Here is a 24,967-nt window from a genome sequence, read left to right as displayed (position 1 = left end):
AGTGCGCTGTGGCTTGGCCTGGCCCACTTTCCTGAGAAGTGTTTGTCACGCCTTCTCTGCAGGAGGCAGCTCCACGCCGTCACTTGGTCCCGGGTCTCGGATACACACGTTTGGCCCGCATCGACGTGCTGTGAGTTGTAGTAGTTGCGCAACAGTTCACGCAGAACTATGGGAACTAGGAGGCATGGCACACGAGGAACTTATTCTATAATGCTCCGTGGTGATTATAACTTATTCTGAAGTCGCGTTAATTTTTTCATTTTTTTCTTTTTCTTGTTATCTTTTCACAAAACCTGGGAATATTGGATTGCGAAGGTCTCGAAAGAAAGCGCGCTGTGGTTCGGTGGACTGACTTTTCAAGCGGGGATGGCCACTGCAAGACTTGATTACGTTGCTCCGTGGTGGACATACTGGCTGCACAATTTCCCCCACTTCAATTTATTTTTCCAGTCGGTCGACAACACTTTTAAGCCGGAGGAGGCGAGCTATCAGCAGGTTGGTAAATGTACTCGCGTGTCAAGGCGCACGTAGTTTCCAAAATAATCTCATCAGAAAACTCCCGAGCTCTTGTGGACCACTGATAGTGGAAAACAACATAGCCTATTCACATTCAGATTTCTGGTTTTTAAAATGTATTTATTCTGTCTCTGTGATGCATCAGTGTAGCTCCCTCAAATACTACAAGTGTTGGTGTCTCTGTGTGGAAGTAAGAGCACATAGTGCACTGTGGTTATCACATGATGACACATGACCTGTATTAACTGGACCGTAAAAGTAGTAAACAACATGTATCTTTATGTCTGCACTAATCCCAGAGAGTCACAACTAACACCTCGTTATAAACAATCGTAGTCTCTACTAGTCTTTAACTCTCAGCATTAACATGTACATTAAACTGTATTTTATGTACTTTTAAAAATATATAAAGCTCAGTAAAAAAAGTCAGACAACACACTGGATGACTACTACACACATCTAAGAGATGGCATGTCTTCTGCTCTTTCCCCACCCTTTTCTTCATTTTAGTTCAAGATAAATTGGATTTTGTTAGACATATTTTAGATATTCTTTTTTCTCTCAAATTTAAGTATTTAAATTTCCCCAGAGTTCATGTATTGCCGTTTTGAGACGGCCATGTGAATGTGACCGTCTGGGCAGCAGGACTAGTCATTCTATCAAATGGGCTGTGTGAAAAACATACAGGGTTTTTCATGATCAGTTGTTTCTGTAGTTATCCATGTGCAGTCAATTACTTAATTACCGCTGTAATTTATTTTGCCATCATGTTATGGACTTGCATTTCTTCGCTTCTTGTTTGTATGAATAGCCACAACAGACTTGGATTTGTTATTTGCCTACCAATAGCTTGGATTTATTCTCTCAGTATAGTACAAACGAGTCACTTGACGGGCATACATGTAATTAAAAATGTGAATATGAGCCAACGCTGCATGTTGATTCAATCCTACAAAATAAAAATCTTAGTGTGTATTTGTTGCTTGACCGATGATGCTGTTTCCATATCTAATTTAGAAAAATTGTTGACATATTGGTTTACTGAATGAGGATAACATTGCATAGAGATTTCATTTTCAACTTGGAACAACTCATGACAGCCATTAGTGTCTGGGCTCCATATAAAAATACAACAGTCCTCTTAGAAATATAAAGATGTGTATAAGTGGTTGTGTGTCTGTCTGTGGGTAAGTGCACATCCATTTGGCATTGCTTGCTGCTTTTTGCCCCATTAATTTACGAAGGAGCCGTTAGCAAGAATCTTGGATGGTTTCCTTTAGTGTGCCTCTCTCTTCATCTATCAAGGTCCATGTGGGTCATTGAATCCCAGCTTTCATGTTCTTCATTCATGCTCATCTGTTGTCTTTTGAGGAAAGTAGAAAGTGTAGAGCAGCAACAGAAACATGTTCTAGTGCTTGTTGTTCAGTGTTTAATTTAATTAGACAGTCACACATACTTTAACCTACTTTTATTCAAACATGATTGTATTTGAAGATAAACGATCAGCGACCTTCCGGTCAACTACTGCAGACATTAGTTGTTTTCTGTCTCTTTGGTCCTCCCTCTCGTACATCCTTTCTCTTGTTATGGCATTGCAGCCTGTGGAAAAGTGCCTGTCTGTCTAATTACAAAATAATGGAGTGGAAAATTAGAGAAGAGAGTGGAACTAGCAGAATAAAGGGCCTGAAACTGAGTTATAGTGACAGAAAATCTAACCAGCGTGGAAACAACAGTAGATTCTACACACTGCTATGCTTGGCTCATCAAAGGTGTCCTCAAAAAACAATGATTAGCAAATCATTGGATTAAGGTTTTGGCCATGCCAGTTAAGGAAGGGCATTAACCTACTTTGTTTAAGAAACAATTAATGTTACTTCACTGTCTTCCTGTGCAGTTCCATTAAACATATTCAAGTGGGCATGCTTGGTCTTTTCTTCAGGCCATCATTTATCTTAGTTTGTAAAGTAATGCTCATCCACACCCCAGCAATACAGTATTTATTACTGTTTGCTTGTTCACTCATCCTGAGCATTCATTGTGAATCTGAGGGCAAAATAAGGCTCAGCGTGACATAACTTGAAACAATTTGAATAATGGTCTATGCAAGGAATATGCAAAATAATATCATTTAAATTCAGTCACAGTGTCAATGTCATCTAAATGGAATAATTAGTTACACACATTGTACTCAAGGAACAGCTCTGCTTAGTCAGCCAGACTCAGATTTTCTGAACTTGCAGGCACTAAAACCATAGCGCAAACTATTTGCAAGTAAAACCAATGTCATGCTTTTCTCTGGTCTTTAAAGGAACGTCAAGCTCCATGTTTTTAATTGAAGTCCACTAAATGTAATGCCCCCTAGTGATGATAAATGCTACGGGAGTCCCAGTTGGGACTTTTTGTTTCCAATATCTTGCAGAAAGTATCAGCCAAAACAAATGCCAATGTTTGTGCAGCACTGGAGACACTTTAAGTGGTTTGCTGCTGTAAAGACACAAATATCAATCGATGTGTCTGCTGCCTTTTTAGATGGCATATGCATTGAGAAATAAGCTGAGAGCTATAACTAAATGGTCACATGATTTATCTGTAAGAAAAAAAACAGGATTATAAACTGAACTGTAACGCAAGAAATATCCCCCCAAGTATAATCTGATGCAAATAAACAATGCCATATTTTTGTCTGCCTTGGAGCATACTGCCAATTATGTATTTCTGTAATCTCTATGTACTGTTAACAGATTTGCAGAGAATACAAACAAAACCCACCAAGGAGCACAGGGATTTATAATGAAATGGTCTCCGTTTCATGTACACACAGACTCTCAATGCACCATTCCCTGCTTCTCCAGAGTGTTTCTCTCCATCCTTCAGGCGTTGACTATTTTGTACACTCAGAAATCACAAGACCGAATGCAGGCCATTGCCATTGTGTCACATGATTCTGCCCTCGCACAGCTGGAGATCGTTTCTGTTCCCCTCTGAGCAACAGTCCAAGTTATGCTGTGGCAGAAAGGTCAACATTCTCTGTTTCTGTCCCCTTTTGCTGCAGTGATGATGATGATGATGATGATCATTAGATGAGGTAGCTACACGCTAACTTCAACAATATCTTTACACTTGAGTGTTGTCTGATACTTGGGGCTTGTTTTTACTCCGGCTGTCAACCTCTTGGGTGGTGGGGTCACGTCGCTTGACATCTCAAGACCAGCTATCTGCCTCTTTAGAGGTATTTGTGGACATAATCTAGTGAAAAGTGTTTAGTCTTGACTTCAACTGATGGCATTTGTTGTCCCTTTTTTCTTCTCTCCCCTTTCCTGCCCCAGTCTCTGATATTCCTAGCATGTGTTGGAGCGGTGGGTCTGGGTCTGAGCCTGCTGGTCGTGGCGGTGTGCCTGATCTGCGTATGTTGCTGCCGCAGAGACGTCGATGAAGACACCAAAAGGCCTGAATCCTGCTGTCTCACCTGGGCTGCTGTCATCACAGGTCTCATCATATGGTGAGTCTGAATGGTCAAACAATGCCATTGGGTTTCACACACGTGATGACTCTATATGAGCATTACGTGTCAGATTCAGCCCGTCATCTACTTTGGATGAGCGCTGCAGCAATGTCATTCAGGTAATCGAGGCTTAAATAACGCACGGGGCTGTCAAAGGATGTGCTGCACACATTCAAATATCAGTCAAAAATGATTTGAACCCTATTTTATTCCGTTAAAAGTTTTACTGTAGAGTGCTAATGCACAGCTCCTCTTCCTGTGTGTAACTGAAGAGTGAACACTTTCTTTAAAAAAAAATATATATATATTTCTGGCAGGCATCCGCATCGTCAGCAGGGTTTCTGATCAGCTGAGTGATCCGAGTGCTAAATCCCTCAGCTCACTGTTCAGCTGACCACGCCCCGCTAAAACTTTGACCACTGAGTGCTTAGCTTGGTCCTTTTAAAGGCTCTACCAAACCATAATGCTGCAGCTTTTAGATTTGGCCTCGTCTTTTACACTATTGTTGTGGGCTTTGTCTTTTGTTAACTTTATATTTGATCGACTGCAGCAACAGCATCTGATTTTGTGACGGGTATCTCGGGAAGGTTCTTCCAAATACCTTCTTGAGCCATGTTGCCGGACATAATTGTACTCTTTAATATTACTATACGTTGACAAGATTGATCCTGTCAGAAACGAGAGAATCCAGATGACACTCTCTGTAATGAGTCACAAAAAAGGTTCAATTGAATTTGTGTCCAGATCCGCTCAAACTTGTGACATTTATCTAAGTGTTGGGTTTTAACTTAGTTAACTTCCCATGTAGATAGCAAGCTGCTACAGCACACACGGCCTTTTGTGTTCAGTGACTGAGCGTGATGCTGCTGGCAAAGAGACTCTGGTGTCTGCTCATCGCTCTCTGTAGAAACCTGTTCCCGAGTTAACTTAGTTTATTCCTCTCGACAAATTATATATCTTACAATTTATGGATGCAGCATCGAATTAAATAGTCTAGCTATACATTAACAAACAGTTTTACAGGTTAGGATTTTGCTTAAGCAGTGGCTGCTCCCTCTCAGCTTACTTGCTGATGCCATCATTTTGTCTTGAGAATAAGAAGTTGTTCTTTTTGACATGTTTTTAAAGTTTAATTCCTATTGACTGACGTTATTGCTGGGATTGTTAGGCTGTTGCAGCAAGATTGAAAATGGGCTTGTTACATATTTAAGAAAATTGTGTTTGCTTGGTTGGATCAAAGTAGACGTGGAGACAAACACAAACGGATGCATATAAAACTGAAATTCTCATGTATGATTTTTAGTTCGCATTTAGGATCCCAATCGCCCCGGAGAAAATAGAAATAGGATTTATTTCTGACCCATGAGAATGAATGGGGGTTAATCAAGGTTTACAATAGCAAACAAACCTTCCTGTCTGTCGGTATCTGTTAACCCCTGATGCAATTTATTATTGCAGCAATACACCGGCCTCCACAGAATCAAGGCATGTATCTGTTATTACTTGTTCATCCAGTTGGCCGCTTGTTCTGCTCACAATATGCTTTGAATACTAAGATGCAATTGTCCAGTCATAACAGTCTGTAAAGTGATTCATCCTTGCGAGAATAAAGGCACTAATTATCCTGGAGAGCACATAAGCTCTAGTGATATTGCTTATACTGTTGATTTTCTTTAGCTACTGCAGACAGCCTTTTTTAATGGCGCAACAAATACTAATGCTTCCCTGGAGGCTAAACATATGATGCCCTATGTCATTACTGCGTCGTCGTTAGTGGGTCTTTTCTTGTTGCCAACATGTCACTAGGTTGGCCACAGGGTTGATGAAGAGCTCATTGTTCAGGTGGTGAAAAGCTTAAAGCAAGTGGTCTTTAATTAACCAGCTGAAAGTTTTCATTTTTCTAACTACAAACTTGCATCGCTGCTTGTAAGGATTCCTGTAATTGTATGGTTTTTTTTGCTCTGCCTTGATTGTGTAGAGATGGATGTCAATGGCCTGGATCATAACATTATAGAACTAGATTAATAGATGGTACACAGGCAGGGGTTTTCATTATGCTGAAACGGTTACAGAAACACACACATCATGTGTGTGTGATATATCACACGCATCCTGACAGGATGTATTGAATGCTAAAATATAACTTCACATCTTTTCTTTGCACTTTAATGACTTCCTTCATTGTCTTTGTCTCACTCAGGATGAAGGTGTTGACAGGTCCTTGTGTCTACCTCACTATTGTGTACTATTTGTGTGGTTTTGCAGCAAGGATGGTGTTAAAAATCCTCAACGTGTAAAAAAAAACAAGCCCTTTTTTTCCATTTTTATTGTGTGTGGTATCCCAGAAACACAAATCCTGCTCTGACTTCCTGTTTTTTTAAGTTTGATTGATGAGCTCCCGTTTATGGCTGTGGGAAATGTCCCTAAATGCAGTTGAAAGTGTTACTAACCTCTGACCTTTGTGTGGAGTGACCTCACCGCAAGTATGATGAAATTGTGTCATCGCTCATGTCACTGTGGACTTCTGGCATTGGCGTACACTGACTCTGGGGGTTAGGACATTAATCATCCCCATAACAGAGGCTCTGCAAATCTCAGGGTGCAGGAAGGAATCAAATAGGGATCCTGTGTGTTCCAGTCTGATACATGACTGAGATTACAAGTTACTGCTGAAAATAAACGGTTTGATTCAGTATGACTTGCTCAGAATGTATGTGTGAGAGAAAGGGGTCACACGGAGGGAAGTAATACAATATATTAGTGAAGGAAGTAGCACTTGTTCTAAGACTGCTATTTTTGTACTAAACTTTATCGAGAAGCAATACAAAATGAGAATAAAACATATTGTATTTTGAACCATACATGACTTAATTTATCCATGAATCCTTTTTTGAGTTACCAAAAGTATGTTTTACTTCTATGAATGTACGAGAACAAAAGTTCAAAAGTAAGAATAAGATTATAGAAAAACAATACAAAGCCCAGTGTGGGGAGACCTTTCATCTGCAGTTCGATTCCCAGCTCCTCTGGTCCTTGTCAACGTGTCTTTGGACAGACACCAAATTAGCTGTTGTGCGTGATTTGAGAATGAGTGTTGGTCTGACGGGGGGGGGGAACCTTGGACGGTTGCCCCCTGCTATCAGTGTATGAATGGGTGTGAATGACGTGTCGTGCTGAAGCGCTTCGGGTGGTCGTGGGACTGTTTTGTTACCACGATGCATACAGTATCAAAGCACCAATGTTCCCCTTTTAGGAGTTGTGAATAACATCATGTGTCTTACTTGTCCTCTAATAACTTCATGCAGTCTGTTATTAAAAAGTGCCAAGATGAAACAAACTAATTAATTATGTATATTTTGTTACTCTTCTGAATCTCTCCTTATTTCCCAGTTCGGCTGTGGGAGTGGGTTTCTATGGTAACAGTGAGACCAACGATGGCGTGTACCAGCTGACCTACTCGCTCTACAATGCCAATCACACATTGGGTGGCATCAACGATCTGGTGAGAGAAGCAAGCCAAGCTCCCTTCAGTCTCCAGTCTTATTAGCATCACAAATATTGGATGTTGTCACTGAAATCATAGATATATTAGTGTCTAAATAATATGGACTGTAATTTTGCTGTATCCGCTGGTTATCACAGAAATTGAGGGGACTGCTGCCTCAGGATTTGTAAATATGGGATTCTTGCTATACAGCTGCTGACCTGCATTTGGGGGAGGTATTTGGGAGGCTTAGAGGGGGATGTTTGTTATTGAAATAAATCCGACATGCATGAAAGTTATAATGTTTTTTTTTCTTCCAGTTTTGGAGAGGTGTTTATTCAATTGTGTTGCATTTTGGAAGCTCCATCCACTCTCTCTTATTGTTTTAAATGTGTTGAAATAAGTGGATATATTATTAGAAACATATCTCAGTATAATTCAATCAAATTCAGCAGCATTGAAAAATTACATCGTCCAAAATGACTGAAGTTGAATCAACACCTCCCTAAAGCAGTTACAGTTGAATTGAGCTCAATACAATAAATAATCTGAGAAAGGGGTGGAGGTTGCAGAGCAACATCTTCTTCGTACAGCTGGAGGAAGTAGATAATGACTTGGTATTGATTTGGTCCTTTAGCGTGATGTATACCATGACAGCATAAGAAGTATATATGTTCCAGGAAACAAAATCTTTCTCCCTTCCAGGATTGTAGCTGGATGTAATGTACTCCACTTCCCGAGCTGATGAGCCTGTCCATTCAATAAAGCCAAAGCTGCTTTAGTCTGTGTTTAGTCTTGTGATTGAGAGTCATTTTTCTATTGATGTTTATTGGTTTACCAAATCATTTTTTGGCCTTCATGTGTATTTCTATTATGTTGGTTCAAAATTTCAGATATCATATTTTCCAGTAAAGTAAATTGGCATGAAAGCAACCACATGTCTCTAACTCACGAGGCTCCTGGGAGGTTAGTGATTTACACGAAGAGCTGTTTGGCACTTTTGATGGCTTGTTATGGCTCTTCTCGTCATGCTTTATGCACGCTCACTTCCTGAGAGCCATAATATCACAGGAGTAAATATTTGGGGGACCATTCTGTCTCTTACTATTGAAGGGGGCTTTTGATTGTTGACTGCCATCCTTTATTAGAACTTTATTGTGTTCCGCTTGCAAAATTAAGATCTCATTACCGCGGCCCGGAACAAATGAGAAAAGCTGTCAATCAGACTATATCTGCGCTTTTCAATTTACAACCGTTTAATAAAAAGAAGAGAAAAAAAAGAATATATATATATATAGCTATTCCTCTCTCAACGTGAAAGCTGTATTGTGATTCATGGAACAAAATGATTACTATCTGCTGTACCATACATCAGTCGCCCTCAGTGTCCTATTTCTCAATGTTTGTGTCTATTATATATATAGTGAGTGAGAAATTATTATATATATATATAGTGTGTGTGTGAGAAACTATTATATATATATAGTGAGGGGTGTGTGTTGAAACATGTGTATATACATGTTTTTGTTTTTAAAGTAAAGTTAACACGGTAAATCTCAGATACATAAAATCGTTAAAGGCAAAGTGATTCAGTCGTATGAATTGGCAGTCGGAGTGCTGCTGCCGTGAGCATCAAATCAGTGAGTTTCATTTAACAGGCATGTCCTATATGGAGAAGCCTCCTTGTGACCTGCTTTCAGTAAAAGTGAGCTTTAATCCATTTTAAGAGAAGACGGGACGGTCCAGATTAGGGAAATGTGGATCACCCCGAGCTGCTCGCTGATGGATCCCATTTCTTACACTCAGGCATACAGGCTTGCAGATAAGATTCGGGGCATTGTGGCAGGGGCTGTGAGAGATGATGAGCAAAGAGGTGGGGAGTGAGAGCAGTTTACTGGCAATCACATATCCCTCCTGGGAGTTCTCTAGTGGAGGATGGGCCTGTATCTTTGCCTCATCTCCACGTGGACACTCTTTCTTGCTAACAAATCATTATCCCTCTAGACTCCCTAGAATCTAATCAAGAGTGTTTGAACTGTCAGGGAGACTGACTGAGATACGTGTTTATCTTCTTCCTGGTAAGTTGTTTCTTAGTGTGGGAATGAACAGCCTTACTCGCAGAGCTGGAGTGTGTGTGAAAGAAGTCATCGGTGTAATGGAGAAAAGATGACGGATAAAGAAAGTGGGACTGCTGCAAACCACCAAGATTAGAATATAGAAAGCAACTTCAGCTCAGAATGAATGGAGCCTCCTACTCTAATGTTAAATGCATTGTTTCTCACTAAGTACTTGGGTGTGTGCACTTTATGGAACCGGGTCCTCTTACTAACTATTTTGAGTTCAAGTGGTCTCTTTACTTTACTTACTGTTCCCAGAAATCCACTTTGTTGGGCAGAGTTGAAGTCCTAGAATTCCCAACACTGAAGGAGTATGAAGCCATTTTTTGAAAAATGCTGATTTACACTCTAGTGGAATATCAACATTATTCTCATATCTGTCCGTTAGATACAAGACCAATTAGCTTAGCTTACAAGTAGCTGAGCTTAGCACAAGGACTGAAGACAGTCTGAAGCTAACAAAGTGTTCCTCCTAGCACCGGCACTTCTCATTTAATTCTCCTCTACAAAGCGGGAAAAAAGCAACATTTTTCTTTTTAAAAAAAGAAAGGAGAATGTTTTCACAAATATTAAACCCAAGTCTATAAAATGACAATCAGTTGCTTAGTGTTTGTCCAAGTATTGAAAGACCAGTCAATTTAAGTGACGGCACATGTTTTCAAGATTGAAAAGTTTCCTTTTTGCAGAGCGTATTGATTTAGCCTTCAATACACGTTTTCTAAAAATATCTTTATACAGTAAGTGGGTTGAACTCTGGTGTCTGTGATGTTCAATGAAATGTGGCCGTGGCAGAGAAACAATTTACTCTTGTCAGCATCAGCTCAAATTGACCCGTTTCTAACTCCATTGATGCTGCGAGAATGCAGCATTTACTGTTTCTGTTCAAACCGAAAAGTGAAATGTATTTACTCTTCACCACCATGCCTCCCCTCACTCCATTCTGACTATCAAAGACCCCTGTGATAAGAAGTCTCCCTGGTATTGTTATCAGTATTCCACTCCAACACTGTTTACCTGAATAAAACACACGGTTCAGAAGAAGAGTTAATCTTTCCGTCAAGGGAGAGCTCTTTTTGGTTCTTTCCCCTCTCTCTATATTTCTATCTTTTTATGAATATCTGTTTATGTATTCATTTGTGTTCCTGTTTTCCTTTGACCCCGTTTCCTCTTTGACACACCTCCCCTCTCTTACTACTATTTGATTTCCTCTTTCTTCCATTCTCCTGTCTTTTTTTTATTTTCTAGGTTGCAGGATCTGTGGGTAATGTTCAAACTGGACTCAAACAGCACCTGGAGCGCCTGGATGAAATATTTGCCAAAAGGTCGGACTACCTCCAAGCTCTTCGCTTCATGCAGCTGATGATCAACAACGTCATTCGTGAGATGACCACTCTGCCGGATATAAGTAAAGCTAATGTTGACTTGGCAGCCATCGCAGACCAAACAGCCTTTATTGAGTATTACAGGTAGGTGAAGCCTTGGGTGATTGGCACTATTTATTTCTGTCTGTTATTGGTTGAAGGAAACGTGCCCCTCAGATTGGGACCTGTAAGTGATCCAGACCGCACACCGAGCAGATGGGCTTTTATTGATCTTCCCTCTGGAACACAGACCGGAAAAGCTATTTTCTCTTGATTGCTGAATAAATGAAAGCTGAAATTGAGCTTATTGCCAAGTGTGCAGTTTGAGATTTAATGCTTATGCTCCAACAGAATGTTATGCATGGCAGTCGCTATTAGACCATAAATGATCTTCTTACCCGCAGACCACTGCTCACATTGATTGCAATTATTATTTTCATGTGGTTCTCTCTTTCGTTTCAAAAAAGGAAATGTGAGAAAGTATTGAGAGGCTGAGACTGAAATTCAATAAACAGAGAGGGAGCGAGAGAGAGAGAAATAATAAACTAAATCAACAACAAGGTAGTCCAAATGAATAAAATATCCAGCATTAATTCAGGAGAGGGCTGGTAATTTATGAGGCTCCAAAGGCTGCCGCTGCAAACTGTGAGTGTAATTTTATAGCTTCGGTGGCTTGTTTTATTCCTCAACACATAAAACTTAATAGTGCTGTTATGCTGTGAAGTTTCACATTTGCAACCTGTTCATTACAGTACTCTAGGAGGATGTTGAGCCAAATTGGAATAAGAGACTCAAAGGGAGACATATTTAGGGTGTGGTACCTTCTGCAATGACACATTATAGATGCAAAGTTAGTCAGGGAACAGGGCTTATCTGGATGGATGTGAGCAAGTTCTAGAGCGACCTGAAGTTTATTTTGTCTAATCAAATGTATGCCATAACTCCTGTCCGTCTCAGGAGGTTTCAGATTCAGTAGAAGTAAATTTCAGTGGAAAGCCGCCATTCTGAGACAAACTAACCACTGACGTGATATTACTTCTTCAGCCTCATTTCACCTTAATTTGACGACTCATATTTGTCCCCACTTGTGAAATATGGATTCTACAGAATGCACTTAAAGGTGTAAAAAAGATATCCAGGCTCTCTGTTATGTAACTGTGTGCCGCAAGAGGATGAACAGCACTGTGCCTCGCTTTGTTTATTTGTTGCGGGGCTCGTATCCCTGTGTCTCTGGACGGTTGTGTTAGTCACCGAGCCTCTGGTTATATACCAGATAGGCAGTCTGAGATCACTCCTACTGCAGCTACAATTGCTTCACTTTAGGCCTTAGTGTTGTTGCTTAATATTAATGTATTTGTCTAGGATTGACTTAAATTCAATGTTTTTTCGATTGCATATGTAACGGAGTTCTACACATATTGTAGTTTTATAACTCCAAATAGAGAATGGATGTTCAAAAGCACTTGCCTATCTATCAGCATCCAAACGATCTAGGAAAGCAGAAGATACATGATTTATGACCTCAATATTCCGTCTTGCTGGTTGACGTGTACACACGTGTATAGCAGAATGTGTGTGTGTGTGTCTACACAACAATACAAACGCCTCTGCATAGGTGTCGTTAAGTTCTTAATCAGGTCTTCTAGGCGCTAGAATAAACTATACGCTTGAATTATACAATAATACTTTATTATTGTTTATTCCATTTGTTTAATCGTCAAGCTTTTGACACATTTAGGAATGTTTGAAAACAAAACTTACATTGGTTTCCATATTTTCTTCTTTGCTTCTGATTCATGCAGCTTTAGTGATCGCAACTGTCTCCTACTTTTGGCACGACACGCTGTAACACCGGTGGTGTTCGCTCACTGACACATTTCCATTATTAATTGAAAGTATACATATTTCCACATGGTGTGGTTTTCTATCCTGTCATGACACCAGATCTGCTTTTGGACTCCAATTGCTACTTGGTGCATTTTGACTCATCGCCTGGGCTTTGATTGAATTTCATGCAGCCATTGAGCAATGAGCGGCCTGTGGCTGGAATGTATTGATGAACAGCAAATGTTATGGCCAACCCAGTGTTACTCGAACAAGGGGAGAAATGACACCGTTCTGTTTTCCAATTTTATATCCCTTCCTTATTCTGTTTCTATATTCATCCCTGTCCCTGTGCTCAGACAAACGATCTGCAGTTCTGTTTATGCAGATATAGTAACGTGCACTCTCTTTTTAGTGTTTATCTCTAACCGTATTCCCTCCTCTATTACTGCACATCGACACGTCTTCACGTAGCAATTTGAGAACTGTATCCTCTTGTGACCTTGGTGCGCAGATTTATGACAATACTTTATAGCCAGAATCTTCAGAATTCACCATCCTCAACATCAGTGTCTGTAATTTCCTTTGTCGTTGGTAAAAGATTTATAACGCTACCGGGGCTCGTGGAGTTAAGAATGAGTCGTGGGCATTCCCACGTGTTTGGTTGGTCAGAGCACACGCACATGCACACACACACACACACACGTCAGGTCCAGGCTCTCTGTGAAGGACATTTTCAGAGCTTGACAAATTAATGCCTATGGATTTGTGGTGTTGAATTATTAAGCCAACAGGCTGGAAATTACCTAAAACAGATGGGCTCTAAGTAGGAGACAAGAATGCTGATGTAGAGCACACAGATCTCACACTATTGGTCCAAAACATATGTTGGGCCTGCACATCCTGAGGCGTGTCCATAAAGTATACTCTCTGAAAGAGAAAGACATCAATCCGAGTTGTTCTACTGATGCCTCCTGTCTCCTAGATGGCTGACCTATCTGCTGCTGCTCATCCTGGATCTGGTCATTTGCTTGGCCATGTGCTTGGGGATGGCCAGGCATTCTCGATGGCTGCTCATCACGTAGGTTCCCCCAAGTGTGCATGGTGGAGGCGTTTTTTGCTTTTTGATCGTGTTTCTCAGGACTTCTTTTTGCCCTTCTTGCAGCCCATTAGTGTTCTCTTTGGCCTCTGCGTGGATTACAGACTGCAGACAGGCAGGGCACGAAGAGACCCCCTTGCTCCATATAGGTCACTCCATTAACAGCAGCAACGATTGCATTACATCTTCAAATAGCACTGCTCTTATCCGTCTGCTCAGACTTTTGTTTCATTTCCATGTACAATCAAAAGCAACTCTATGATATTTTTCGCTCAATCAAACCGTTTGATCAGTTTGCTGAAAGTACATTTCATGTTATATGAAAATTTAGCAAAACCAGTCGTTTCTCCTTTAAACAATAAAAAATAAGAAATTGAAAGATTAGCAAAAGGAATGTTTTGTTGAATAAATTGCAACCATTCATTTAAAACTAACATCGATGTTCGACGAGCATATCCAGTCAGACTTCCCATCCCATTTACCCAATTTAGTGCAGCCTACGTGTCGGTGTTAGCAGATGTTGCCCAGGATCCCTCCTCACATCTCTCTGATGGGTCTTACTAATGCCTATTGATCGCACAAGCAGGATGAGTCCGCTCCCTCAACTAATTATTAAGTGCTCTCAGGCTACTTTATGGGTGCTTTCAAGAAGGTCCGAGAAGTGAGTTGAGAACAGAAGCACTCTGTAACCTTTTTACATCCATCAGGGGATCATTCGTTATCTCTTTTTCCTGGTTTATCCCCCTATAATTTCCATCACTGTCTCTAGTTTCTGCCAGTGCTCACAAAAGAAATCGTGGTGAACAGTTTTATTTTTGTATTTATTTATTTTCTTCACATAAAGCCACCTCCACAATGTGAAGACCTTGTTGAACTCTTCACACTTTCCAGACAAAAGGGGGGAAGATAACACAAGAGGTTCGACAAATCAAAGATTGTGGCAGCTTTGTATTGACAGCAACATTGCAGAATGATTGACAGGAAGCGCAGCCAATTAAGATGCTGCTAGTGGAATCCAACAGAGCAGAAATGACAAGACGGAGATCAAAAGTCCCCAGACTTCAAGTCGTATTCTCTTTAGTGGTGCTGTTGTGAGACCGCTATTAAACCAGTGTTATAATCAAACATCTGAATATAATACATCATTTTTTTTCTTTTTCTTAAGTCTAGAGCTAACGAGTGAATTTCCACATTAAATCATGAGTTCTTTTTCTTTGTATCACCCACATAATAAATCACGTCCTGGCCGTATTGTCTAATCTACGATGCACCAGTACAAAGGGCGAGTTGGGACAACGATCCGCCCCCCCCCCCCCCCCCCGCCGAAAAAAAAGAATAAATCAAATTAACTGGGTAAAGAAGAGCTAAAGATCATTAAAGATCATTGTTACAATTATTCATCTGCTTCCCCCCCATGTATCTTTGTCTTTGTCTGTATCTCCCTATCACCCCATTTCACTTTCTCTCCCACGTGCTGTTTTCCTCCAGGATCATGGCTTTTGTCGTGCTGTCTGTGATGCTAAGCTGGGCCTCACTGGGAGCGGGCACTGCCACAGCTGTGGTGAGAAGACAATATCTTTAAAAAAAAGTTTATATTCTGCTCTTGCAAACCAATTGGTTATTTTCCACAGTGTTGGTGGTTCTTGTATTTGGCTCCCCACCTCTTACCATTACTTTCCGAGTAGTTTTACTGTCAATAAGCATGTCTTATTGGACATATTTCCTGGTTATAAAGTATCTGTTTCTTTCGTCTACAGCGGGCACTTTGCTATGGTCAGTCATGCAGTAAAGCTGATTACAAGTCCCTCGAGTTTTAGGTTGATCAACCCTTAGCCCTACCGTTGTAAACAAAGCTGTTTCTCGCATTAATTACTCCTAGCCCTGCTTTCTTTAGAATCTCTTATTTTGTTGTGCTCAGCTTTATTTGTCTGCCAGTCCTCCTTATGGCTGACAGATTGCTCTCTCTTCCTGTCGGTACACCATGTGTTCACTACATCTGGGCTTAGTGTGTTTAATGAGCTCATATTTGGGGCACTGTTTGGGGTATGAAGACCCCCTTACTTCCAGTGTTCCTCCATTCTTCTCTCCTTGCCTGCTGTAGATTATTCTGTTTGTGGATTATCCCCTAGGAATTTACATCTGGACATCTGTTTAAGTAAGGCAAGGGGAAGTGAGAATGAACAGAAGAGGGGCTGATAGCTGGTTTTAACATGGAGTTAACAACACAGGTGGGAAATATAGACGTATCTTATGGTTCTCTGCGTCTTAGTTTGGCTCATTATAGTGGAGCACAGCTTTTCTCCAGCATACATCTCTTTGTCACTGTCACATGTAGGGAGGGCCGTGCTCCACCAAAGAAATGCTTCGTCCACACTTATTAATACAATTGTGTTGACTAATCTATTCGTATATTTAATTTATAGATCTGTATATCTGAGTTACACCACAGATAATCAAGCAAAAGCACCACTTTAATTATTGTGTCTTCCAGAAAAGTGTTCATAAGTTTCGTGGAAATTAGTGACTGAGCTTGGAAACATATTACAAACCAATAATCAACTAAATAAATCTTCGTTGACTATGACCAAAATGAACCAATTAGTCCACTAAGAGGAGCTTACTTAGAACTGCATCTGCCTTAAGAGATGAAGGCCAGTCCTTCACAATAACTGAATTATGAAAGCAGTTTTCAGTCAAATCATTTGAGTATATGTCCCGTGTGCTAAAAGTAAACTTTTTGCACCTGCATAAACATTGTGGGTCTTGAAAGGAAGGTGTCCTAGAAAATGCTCAAATGTATACATATGAGACGAAGCATAAACAAAATGTCCCCACTTGTATAATGAGATGGTGATGAAGAGTAACACCCTAACAGTGTCTGACACACGCTGCTGTAAACAAAGGGCATGTGATGGCTGTCCAGTTTAGAGATGTTGGTAATGGGAACCTGAGGTTGTATATGTGTAAATCAAGTTTTAGTTGGGCCTATTATGTTTTTTGTATTGCTTCACAGTTCTATTTCCATGTGTGTTATTTAGTTGCATTGTTAGTTATTTCTTACACTCCATTGTTCTGTAAAGTCCTTTGAGCTGTGCTTTACAACAAGAGGCTGTAGAACGATGCTTTTGATTAAGGCTGACATGAAAAGCAGTGGACTCCCGATTATATAATAAATATATGGCATGCAGCTTTGATCTTTCATTCTGCAGCACAGAAGATGTCTTGATCCCTTTGAACTTGGTCAATTTCAAAAGCAGCCTGTTATTTTCCTCAACCATCAATTATGCATGTCTCTGAGAAATGAAGTTATTTTTGTTTTGCCCTTTTTTTAATGTTCTACGGAAGAAGTGTAGAGAGACTGTGAGAGCCCTAATTTTTACTGCATGCCCATTAGCAGGTCTCCATGAATGTTTTTAAGAGCATGCACAGTACATATTTAGTAGATTTCATTCAACAAACAACTAATGCTCTACATGGTCAATACAGCATGAAGCCAGTCCCTACATACCACACATAGTTCTGTGTACCATCATTTCAATGGCTCAATCACTGCGGAGATAAATGGTGACAAACAAGATGTTAAACAAATAAATAATAGTTTTTTTTGGGTGAGAGATTCACTCTAACGGCCCAGTGTAATGTCACTTAGTTGCAGCACAATAAAGTGGATCTAGTTCATAACTTCTGCTTTTCTACACTTGCAAGATTACAGCATGGTGTTGTTTTCCAACAGGGCACCAGCGACTTTTGTGTGTCTCCAGACAAGTTTATCGTGAACCAAACCAAGGATTTCCTCAGTGCAGGTGATGCTTCTCAACCAACGACTTTGCACAGAAAGCACCTCTTTGTCATTGACTCTTAAAACGCGATGCTAATCTCTCTCCCTGTCTCCCCATTTCTCTCAGATGTTGCACACTATTATTTGTTCTGCAGCCCGAATCTACCAAACCCTTTCCAACAGGTATTGACAAAATGTTCCAAAGTCTCAGCTGTCTTGCTTACACATTTATTTTACACAGTCACATGCTGGAAAATATATTTCTCTTTTAAAATAGTATTTTTCCTTGTTGGATGCCAAGCTGCTAGATCACCATCAGGCCCTAATCGGATAAGCTCTGAAAAATGAGCCCCCAACACTAATTTAATTACTTAAAGTGATAAACTTTGATCAAAGAATATTCCTTTTTCATATGCCGGTCTCCAAACATTAGCTGTATCTTTTACCCTGTTCATAATCTCTGCCTTGGGTTGGGGTACTCTTGCAATCAACATTTCTGAGTTATTTATTTAATTTACTGTATATCATGCATGAAGGCAACTGCTGTTTAACGGCGACTAGAACATTCTTAGGAAGGAGGAAGAGGAATTAAGAATCCTTATTAATGTCTATGTTTAAAGACATCAGCCTATCACTTCTTGCATAATTACTTTGGAAGAAAGATTAGGACAATCACACATTCGTAGGAGGCTGATTATTGGTCCTTGAAATGCGAGTGCCTTAGAAATGTACTGTATATATATATATAAATATAACATATTGGTATTTCAAAGCCAGATGACTTAAACCTATACGTAGCAGACTATTATAAGCACAAAACTCCAGTCTTTCATTGTTGTTGTTTTAATCAGAAATGATTTAAAACTATATGTCTATTGCATAAGTGGTGTTTGGCTGTAATGTCTGTGAAATAAAATGTAGTAAAAGGCATAGATGGGGCTGAAGGTTGAGGTCATCTTACTGTATATGACCGGGTGTCCCAGATGAGGTTTTCACGACGATGAAGTCATCCTCCATGATGATGACAATCTATCACTGAACTCGGTGTAAAGTCGTGGAGCAGTGTGTGTGTGTGTGTGTGTGTGTGTGTGTGTGTGATGCACACATTTCTTTTTCTTGAGTAATGCTCCGCCTTCCCACCACAAACAATTCAAAACTTGCACAGCATCATGCAATTGAAGATGGATCAAATTACTCTTTATTAATATTTTTAGCTAGTTTAGGATTTTTTTTTCATCACTGTAGCTGTAAGGCATCTATGAGGGGAATTTATAGAGGATGAATCCCTGACTAATATGCATTTAAAACCTGCATGCAATCCATAGGGATTAAAATGATGCCTGTTAAATGGGGAAAGATAATCTTTTCCTCTGATGGCCTAGTTGATATAAATATTGTTCCTTTGTTTTTTGTGCATGAGATTGGGTTTGGGGGGTGGGGTGGGAGGAGGGACAGGGACTTGTGGGCGAGACGGTTGGTGGCTAATCTGGGCCTATCTGTCTGAAAGAAATGTGTGATAAACCCATTAGAAAGCCTCTTTTAACACCAATTTATTTGTTGATATGCTGCACCCAAACAATGCTTTACTCAGTGGCGTGCCGTGGGCCTGGGGCCTGGGCCTTCAGTGAGGTGTGACACAGTCCCACCTCTCATTACATCATTATGATGCCATGGCTCTCTAGACACTATACAGTTAGACAGAGACGCAGTATAACCAGGCGTTACGTCACCTTGAAATTGACATTTCTCTTCAGAGAATTGCAGGGGAAGACTACAATACAGTAGGCTACAGTTCAACTAATAGGCAAGAACATAGTCGGGTGCAACAGAGTTATATTAATATTCGTCTTCTATCCATTTCTGGTCCACAAACTTTTAGCTTTAAATCCAACTTTTTTTTACAGTGCGTTCACTAAACAGCGCATTGTCACCCAGAGCAGTTTCACCGTGATGATGAAGATGAAAGTTCCTGTTTACCCAAACACATGACACAATTAATGAGTCTTTTCAATATGTCCCTCTTGTTCTTCACCTGTTCATTGTGCAGCTCCGCTGCCCTGCGCGCTTGTTCGTTGATCTGTAGATCCGCTCCGTGTCCCCAAAAGTTTTCAAAGCACCGATGCTTGTAGGTGCCGAACCGTACTTTGGTGTCTCGTTGCTGCCTTGGTTAGACAACTCAAGTTTGCAAAGCCAGTGTGGCTCCCAACACCAAATCGATCACTTGCAACAGGCATTCCCAGCAGTCCGGGGAGCAGAGCTTCTCGGAGCCTGAGCCGTTGGTAGCGCTCGTAGTTGGAACTTTGAAAGGGGCGAACGAACCCCTTCCCCGCCTGTGACGGGCTTTGTAGCGTCGGCGTCGGTCTTAAAGTTCGTTGAGAATGGCCTTATAATTATATCCTCGACCAAATCGATATCTTCTCCTCCTTCCGCCATTGTGGGTTGAACAAACAGTTTAGTAGTACGCGAATTATTTCGTTTATCAAATTCAGTTTCCTAGTTCTGAGGTTCTGCATATACCTGCCCATAGGACCCGCCTCTCAATATTGGTAATCTAATCAAAAGACGTGCAGCACTCCGCCTGCTAGCTGGCTCCTGTGCCGGTTCCGGGGCCAGCTAGAAGGCCTACAGGAGCCAACTCTAAAGCTGATTGGTTGACACAAAATGTGCATTCCCATTCACTTTAAGCTACCAGCGCCCGCAATGTTGATTCTGCAGGCCTCAGGGCAGATGTTAGCCCCCTGGCAACACACGATGGCTGAATATGATTGGATAAAAGATCTAAGATGAAGACCAGCCCTCCAAATCTCAACCTGGGGCTGGCAGCAGTGCAACCAAGAGGAACACTATGAAATTAAGAGAATAATTCTTACTCTGGGAAATAATTGAATACATATTTGTGGGGAAATATATTTAGAAAAAAATATATATTCTGATGATGTTTAGGCCAGCAGAGAAGGCCTTGCTGGCCCTGACGGCCCGCCACTGGCTTTACTTAATATGATCCTCTTTGTTTGTTGTGTGGATGTGATGTTGGTGGGTGATTCCTGTCTCTGCAGTCTTTGACGGTCTGCCAGCGTTCCCTGACCACCATGCAAATCCAGATCCAGGGCTTGCTGCAGTTCTCCGTCCCCGTCTTTCCCACTGCTGAGGTAAGTGGCTGGCTGATGGTCTATTACCACAGAGCATTGGAAAATTGGTATCATTCCCTCCTCTCTTATACACCTTTATATACAGAGAGACCTTTTGGGGATCCAGCGGCTGCTGAACTCGACTGAGTTCAGTCTCCACCGGCTAACAGCCTTGCTTGATTGCCGTGGGCTCCATAAGGTAAGGTCAGATTCCTACCAGGATGCTTTTTTATTTTTTATAGGGCTGCTTTGTAGCATAGCTCATAGCCACTCAGATGACCAACTTGACTGATTTGTAACCATTCCTATAAGTACTTCTCATCGGCCGACCTGTTTATAATCACCAGTTTTTCTCACTTTACAGTTTTTACGTTGGCTGGTTTAAGATTGTCAAGAGTTTTATTTGTAAAGAGAATAAGACATGTGAGTGCAGAAATGAGTCTTTCCCGCTGCTGTGATCAGATGTTGGCTTTTAGAGCATATGACTATTGTATTCTGCGTGTATTGTGGTTGTGTCATGTTTTAACAAAAGCGTATAGATGAGGTCCGGTGGACGGTGGGGATGGACATGCTCTAGTGTCACATCTGAGCTCACCTGTCAGTGGTGGTAGTTTAGTGAGTGGGGAGGTCAACATGCATGCCAGTAACATATGCTGTAAGGATGCTCCAATAGACTTAATAATGCTAAATAGCTGAGACTCTTGAGGCTGTTCTCAGAGCTTGTTAGTCAAAGAAACAAAGAATGCATTTGTTACCCACATGTCATCAGAGTGTCTCAATAGAGTCTCAATATTTTGTTTTACATTGCGTTTGTGTGTGTTAAGTGGTCTGTGCATTTCTGACATCACTTATGTGAAAAGCTACAGTAAAATGGAGAATTAGCTCTTAGATTAGAACGATAATATTGCCCTTTCGCATAGATTACTAGAGTAGAACTCAATTAAATGCAGTGGATTAAACATGTTATTTGTAGTCCATCAGTCTGCCCATACTATGTTTGTCTACACAACTAGTTTAAGATCATGGATTGATCTCTATGGGTTAAGTAAAATATTTATAGTAACCTAATGCACATACATTCTCTAGTATTTGTAAAATGTAATATTTTTCACTGACTATGTACTATATGTGTCCATTCTTCGAGGACTACCTGGATGCACTAATGGGTGTATGCTATGATGGGGTAGAAGGGCTCCTCTACCTCTCTCTGTTTTCTCTGCTGGCTGCCTGCGCGCTCTCTGCCATGCTGTGTGCGATTTTCAGAGTGTGGACACTAATGGGCAGCAGGTCAGAACCAAGCGACCCCCTTATCCCATTACGTACTGCCGACAATGCACAAAGTGTTGACGCCTGCGCTCTCTCGCTTTCTTTCTGTTTGTATGTGTTGTGTGTATCGGTGTACCACTTCCATCCAGAGACAAAGAGTATGACGACATAGATGAGGAGGACCCATTCAACCCCCAAGCGAGGCGACTATCCTACAACTCAAGACGGTCCAACATCCACAGTTTCTGCAGTTTCACCAGCAGCCTCGGTAGCCAGGCCAGCCTTCATCCACCTCCGCAATCTGCCTCGAATGGCGCGCCACCTCCTGAATACATGTAAGCTCAATAGATGGTGATCGTAAATTAGTATTTGTGTGCGTTTCTTCTCTTACATTTGTCCTTTTTCCTTTCCGTCACAGGAATCAGTCCATGTTGTTTGGAGGGAGTCCTCGGTATGAGAATGTGCCGCTGATAGGGAGAGGATCCCCACCTCCCTCGGTGCGTTGGCCCTACGAGGCACGAGTGTCCCTAGTGTGATGACGATGATGGCACTACTGATCTCGGCACTGCTGCAACACTAACAGAAAAGCATGCATCAAAACGCCATGACCATAACGATGCATGTACACAGGAGAACCTCACACTGTCAACAGTTACTGTGGAGAGTTACCAAGTGATGGCGGACTGCTCTCTGCTGGCCGTTTACTGAAGTGCAGACACTTCTTGCTCAGTGGCATCTCTGTATGCAGACACACACTCTACCTACTACTAACCTCTGAGCATATGCTCATGTTATTTTCACTGCTGTCTTGGATTGTGTTTTTTATTTTTACAAAGTATTGGTTTACTAAGAAGAAGACTAATTCACACATGTATGTAGCTTTTAGCTGAAGCTATAGATGTGTAAAATAAGGCTTGTAAATCTCATTTAGGTTACTTTTTTCTGTTAAGTTTTATACCAAAGACTTGAAAACCAATTTTAAAGGATAGAAAAGGAGATAATGTCGAACGGATCATTGATTTGAAATGTCTGTGTACCTTTTTTTTTTTTATCCGCTCCACAATCCATTTTTCTCATGCTTTTATTGAAGATGTCTCTCAAAAAGTTATCCAACTGCTGAATATTGATCAGTGTTTTGTAACTAACCCTTTTATTTTTTTTACTCACACATTTAAAAACAGTAAGTTTTTATTGTTCTCTAACTTATTCCCTGATTTGTTTGATTTAATTTTCATTCCATTCCTTGAAACACACTGTGGGCTTACCTCTGTGGTGAGGATGTTTAATCCTATAACCCCAACACCATCATAAGACCTTCCGGTATTGTATTATCCACAGTGTTTTATGTCAGTGTCATTTATTCTGAGTCCTACCCTCTGTCTGCTCTTCACCTGCTCTTTAAGTCCCGCTACTTTAAAGTACCACCCAGATTCCACAACCTTATCATTACAAAGCAGCACATAATTAAAAGAAATACTTTTCAAACGTGGATCAGTTTACACCATTTGAATGTCTGAGTTGATTTTGAAATGCTGTTTAAATGCAGATGTGCTAAATTTTGTTTTTCAATTCTTTCCCTTGCAGTACTCGCCGAGTATGAGGACCACCTATCTCTCTTTGACTGACGCCCAGATCAGACACTTTGGGACTGACTTCCAGGTGTAGCCCGCTACATACTGAATCCTTTTTAAGGAGGCACTGTCTGAGACTCTGGGTTCTTACCGAGGAGGCTGTCTCCATAGCGTAATCCTGTTTACAGGAGCTGCAGCCTGCTGTCCCAATCTGAGACGTGAAAGCAGGCCGCATGACGCTATTCCCTCCGAAACAGACCAATGCAGTGCTCTGAAAGCCCTGCATGCCGTTTTAAACTGAGATGGCCTGAAAAGTTCATCTCAAGACTGTTGTTGATGTTATTATGATGTTTGGAAACACTGTTCCTCCAATAAAGGCATTTAAGTTAGCCAATTCAAGAGGCTCTGAGCTGACTGGTTCAAACATGTTTTTTTGTTGTTGCTTTTTTCTGTACTCTGGTGGTCAGCATGGATATGATCATCAATACTGACATGTGAAATAGGATGACTGCAGATGACCAATATTTCTCCCATCATATCATTTAGACTTGAAAAATACCTACTTTTTTTCTCATTGAATTCCTTAATTCTTGTTGTATTATAATTGCTGCACAATTTTCTAAAATCCTTTTCAGAGATATATTGATATTTTTATAAAATATGAATTTAGGGGAAACGCCCCAGGAGAATAGGAGGAACATCTCTAATATATATAACCATGACATCTCCCAAATCGATCAGTTACATTAAGACAATTACTATTGAATTGCAATTTTTTAAAATGTTATGTTTCACCCTCCTGTTGTGTTTGGGTCAAATCTGACCGATTTACAACTTTAATCCATCATAAATATTGTGTTTTACATCTGATTGCCTCAAGGCCCTATGATATTCTCCAGATGAACCATTTTAACATATACAATTCCTAATCGCTAGTTTCATCGAATATTTTGTGGTTCAGTCCCCTTTTAAACACCCATGATGACCATGACACAGTAGATTGTCAGATAGAAAACAGACATTGTTAATAGCTTAAAAACGTGTTGAATACAATTTGGTGAAGATTTATGTCTTTGTGTTAATGTAAGAGCAGTTAATCAGAACGACGTACAAAGAATCTGTCATGGCGAGTGTTGCAACATTGGACAATATCATTAAACAATCAACAATCAACACGGTGATAAAACAGACCGGTCAAATTTGAGCAAGAACAGTAAAGTAAGGGGGAAGAAATGAACACAATAGGAGGGTTATATGTGCAAATCATGCATTATCTCAACAAATGTGTTAATTTGCATACATTCCCAGAACAGATATTTTC

At 40.6% G+C, this 24,967-nt stretch overlaps 1 protein-coding gene across 2 annotated transcripts; it reads left to right on the top strand.

The window, feature by feature from the left end:
- Positions 1-24,074, top strand: ttyh2l (tweety homolog 2, like). Of its 2 annotated transcripts, XM_056408139.1 has the most exons (14): positions 1-495; positions 3,843-4,015; positions 7,409-7,520; positions 10,865-11,085; positions 13,790-13,885; positions 15,392-15,464; positions 17,637-17,706; positions 17,809-17,864; positions 20,738-20,830; positions 20,916-21,008; positions 21,954-22,096; positions 22,225-22,410; positions 22,494-22,572; positions 23,660-24,074. In XM_056408139.1, the coding sequence occupies exons 1-14, from the start codon at positions 367-369 to the stop codon at positions 23,738-23,740; spliced, it is 1,605 nt and encodes a 534-aa protein (XP_056264114.1). In that variant the 5' UTR covers positions 1-366; the 3' UTR covers positions 23,741-24,074. The 2 variants fall into 2 exon arrangements, with proteins under 2 accessions (XP_056264114.1, XP_056264115.1); XM_056408140.1 differs by lacking the exons at positions 1-495; positions 3,843-4,015; positions 7,409-7,520; ... (1 more) ...; positions 13,790-13,885; positions 15,392-15,464 and adding an exon at positions 15,630-16,131.
- The last annotated feature ends 893 nt before the right edge of the window (positions 24,075-24,967 follow it).

This window comes from Pseudoliparis swirei, chromosome 23 (assembly GCF_029220125.1).
Source record: "Pseudoliparis swirei isolate HS2019 ecotype Mariana Trench chromosome 23, NWPU_hadal_v1, whole genome shotgun sequence".
NCBI classification, from domain to species: domain Eukaryota; kingdom Metazoa; phylum Chordata; class Actinopteri; order Perciformes; family Liparidae; genus Pseudoliparis; species Pseudoliparis swirei.
This window is presented reverse-complemented; position numbering and strand designations above follow the sequence as displayed.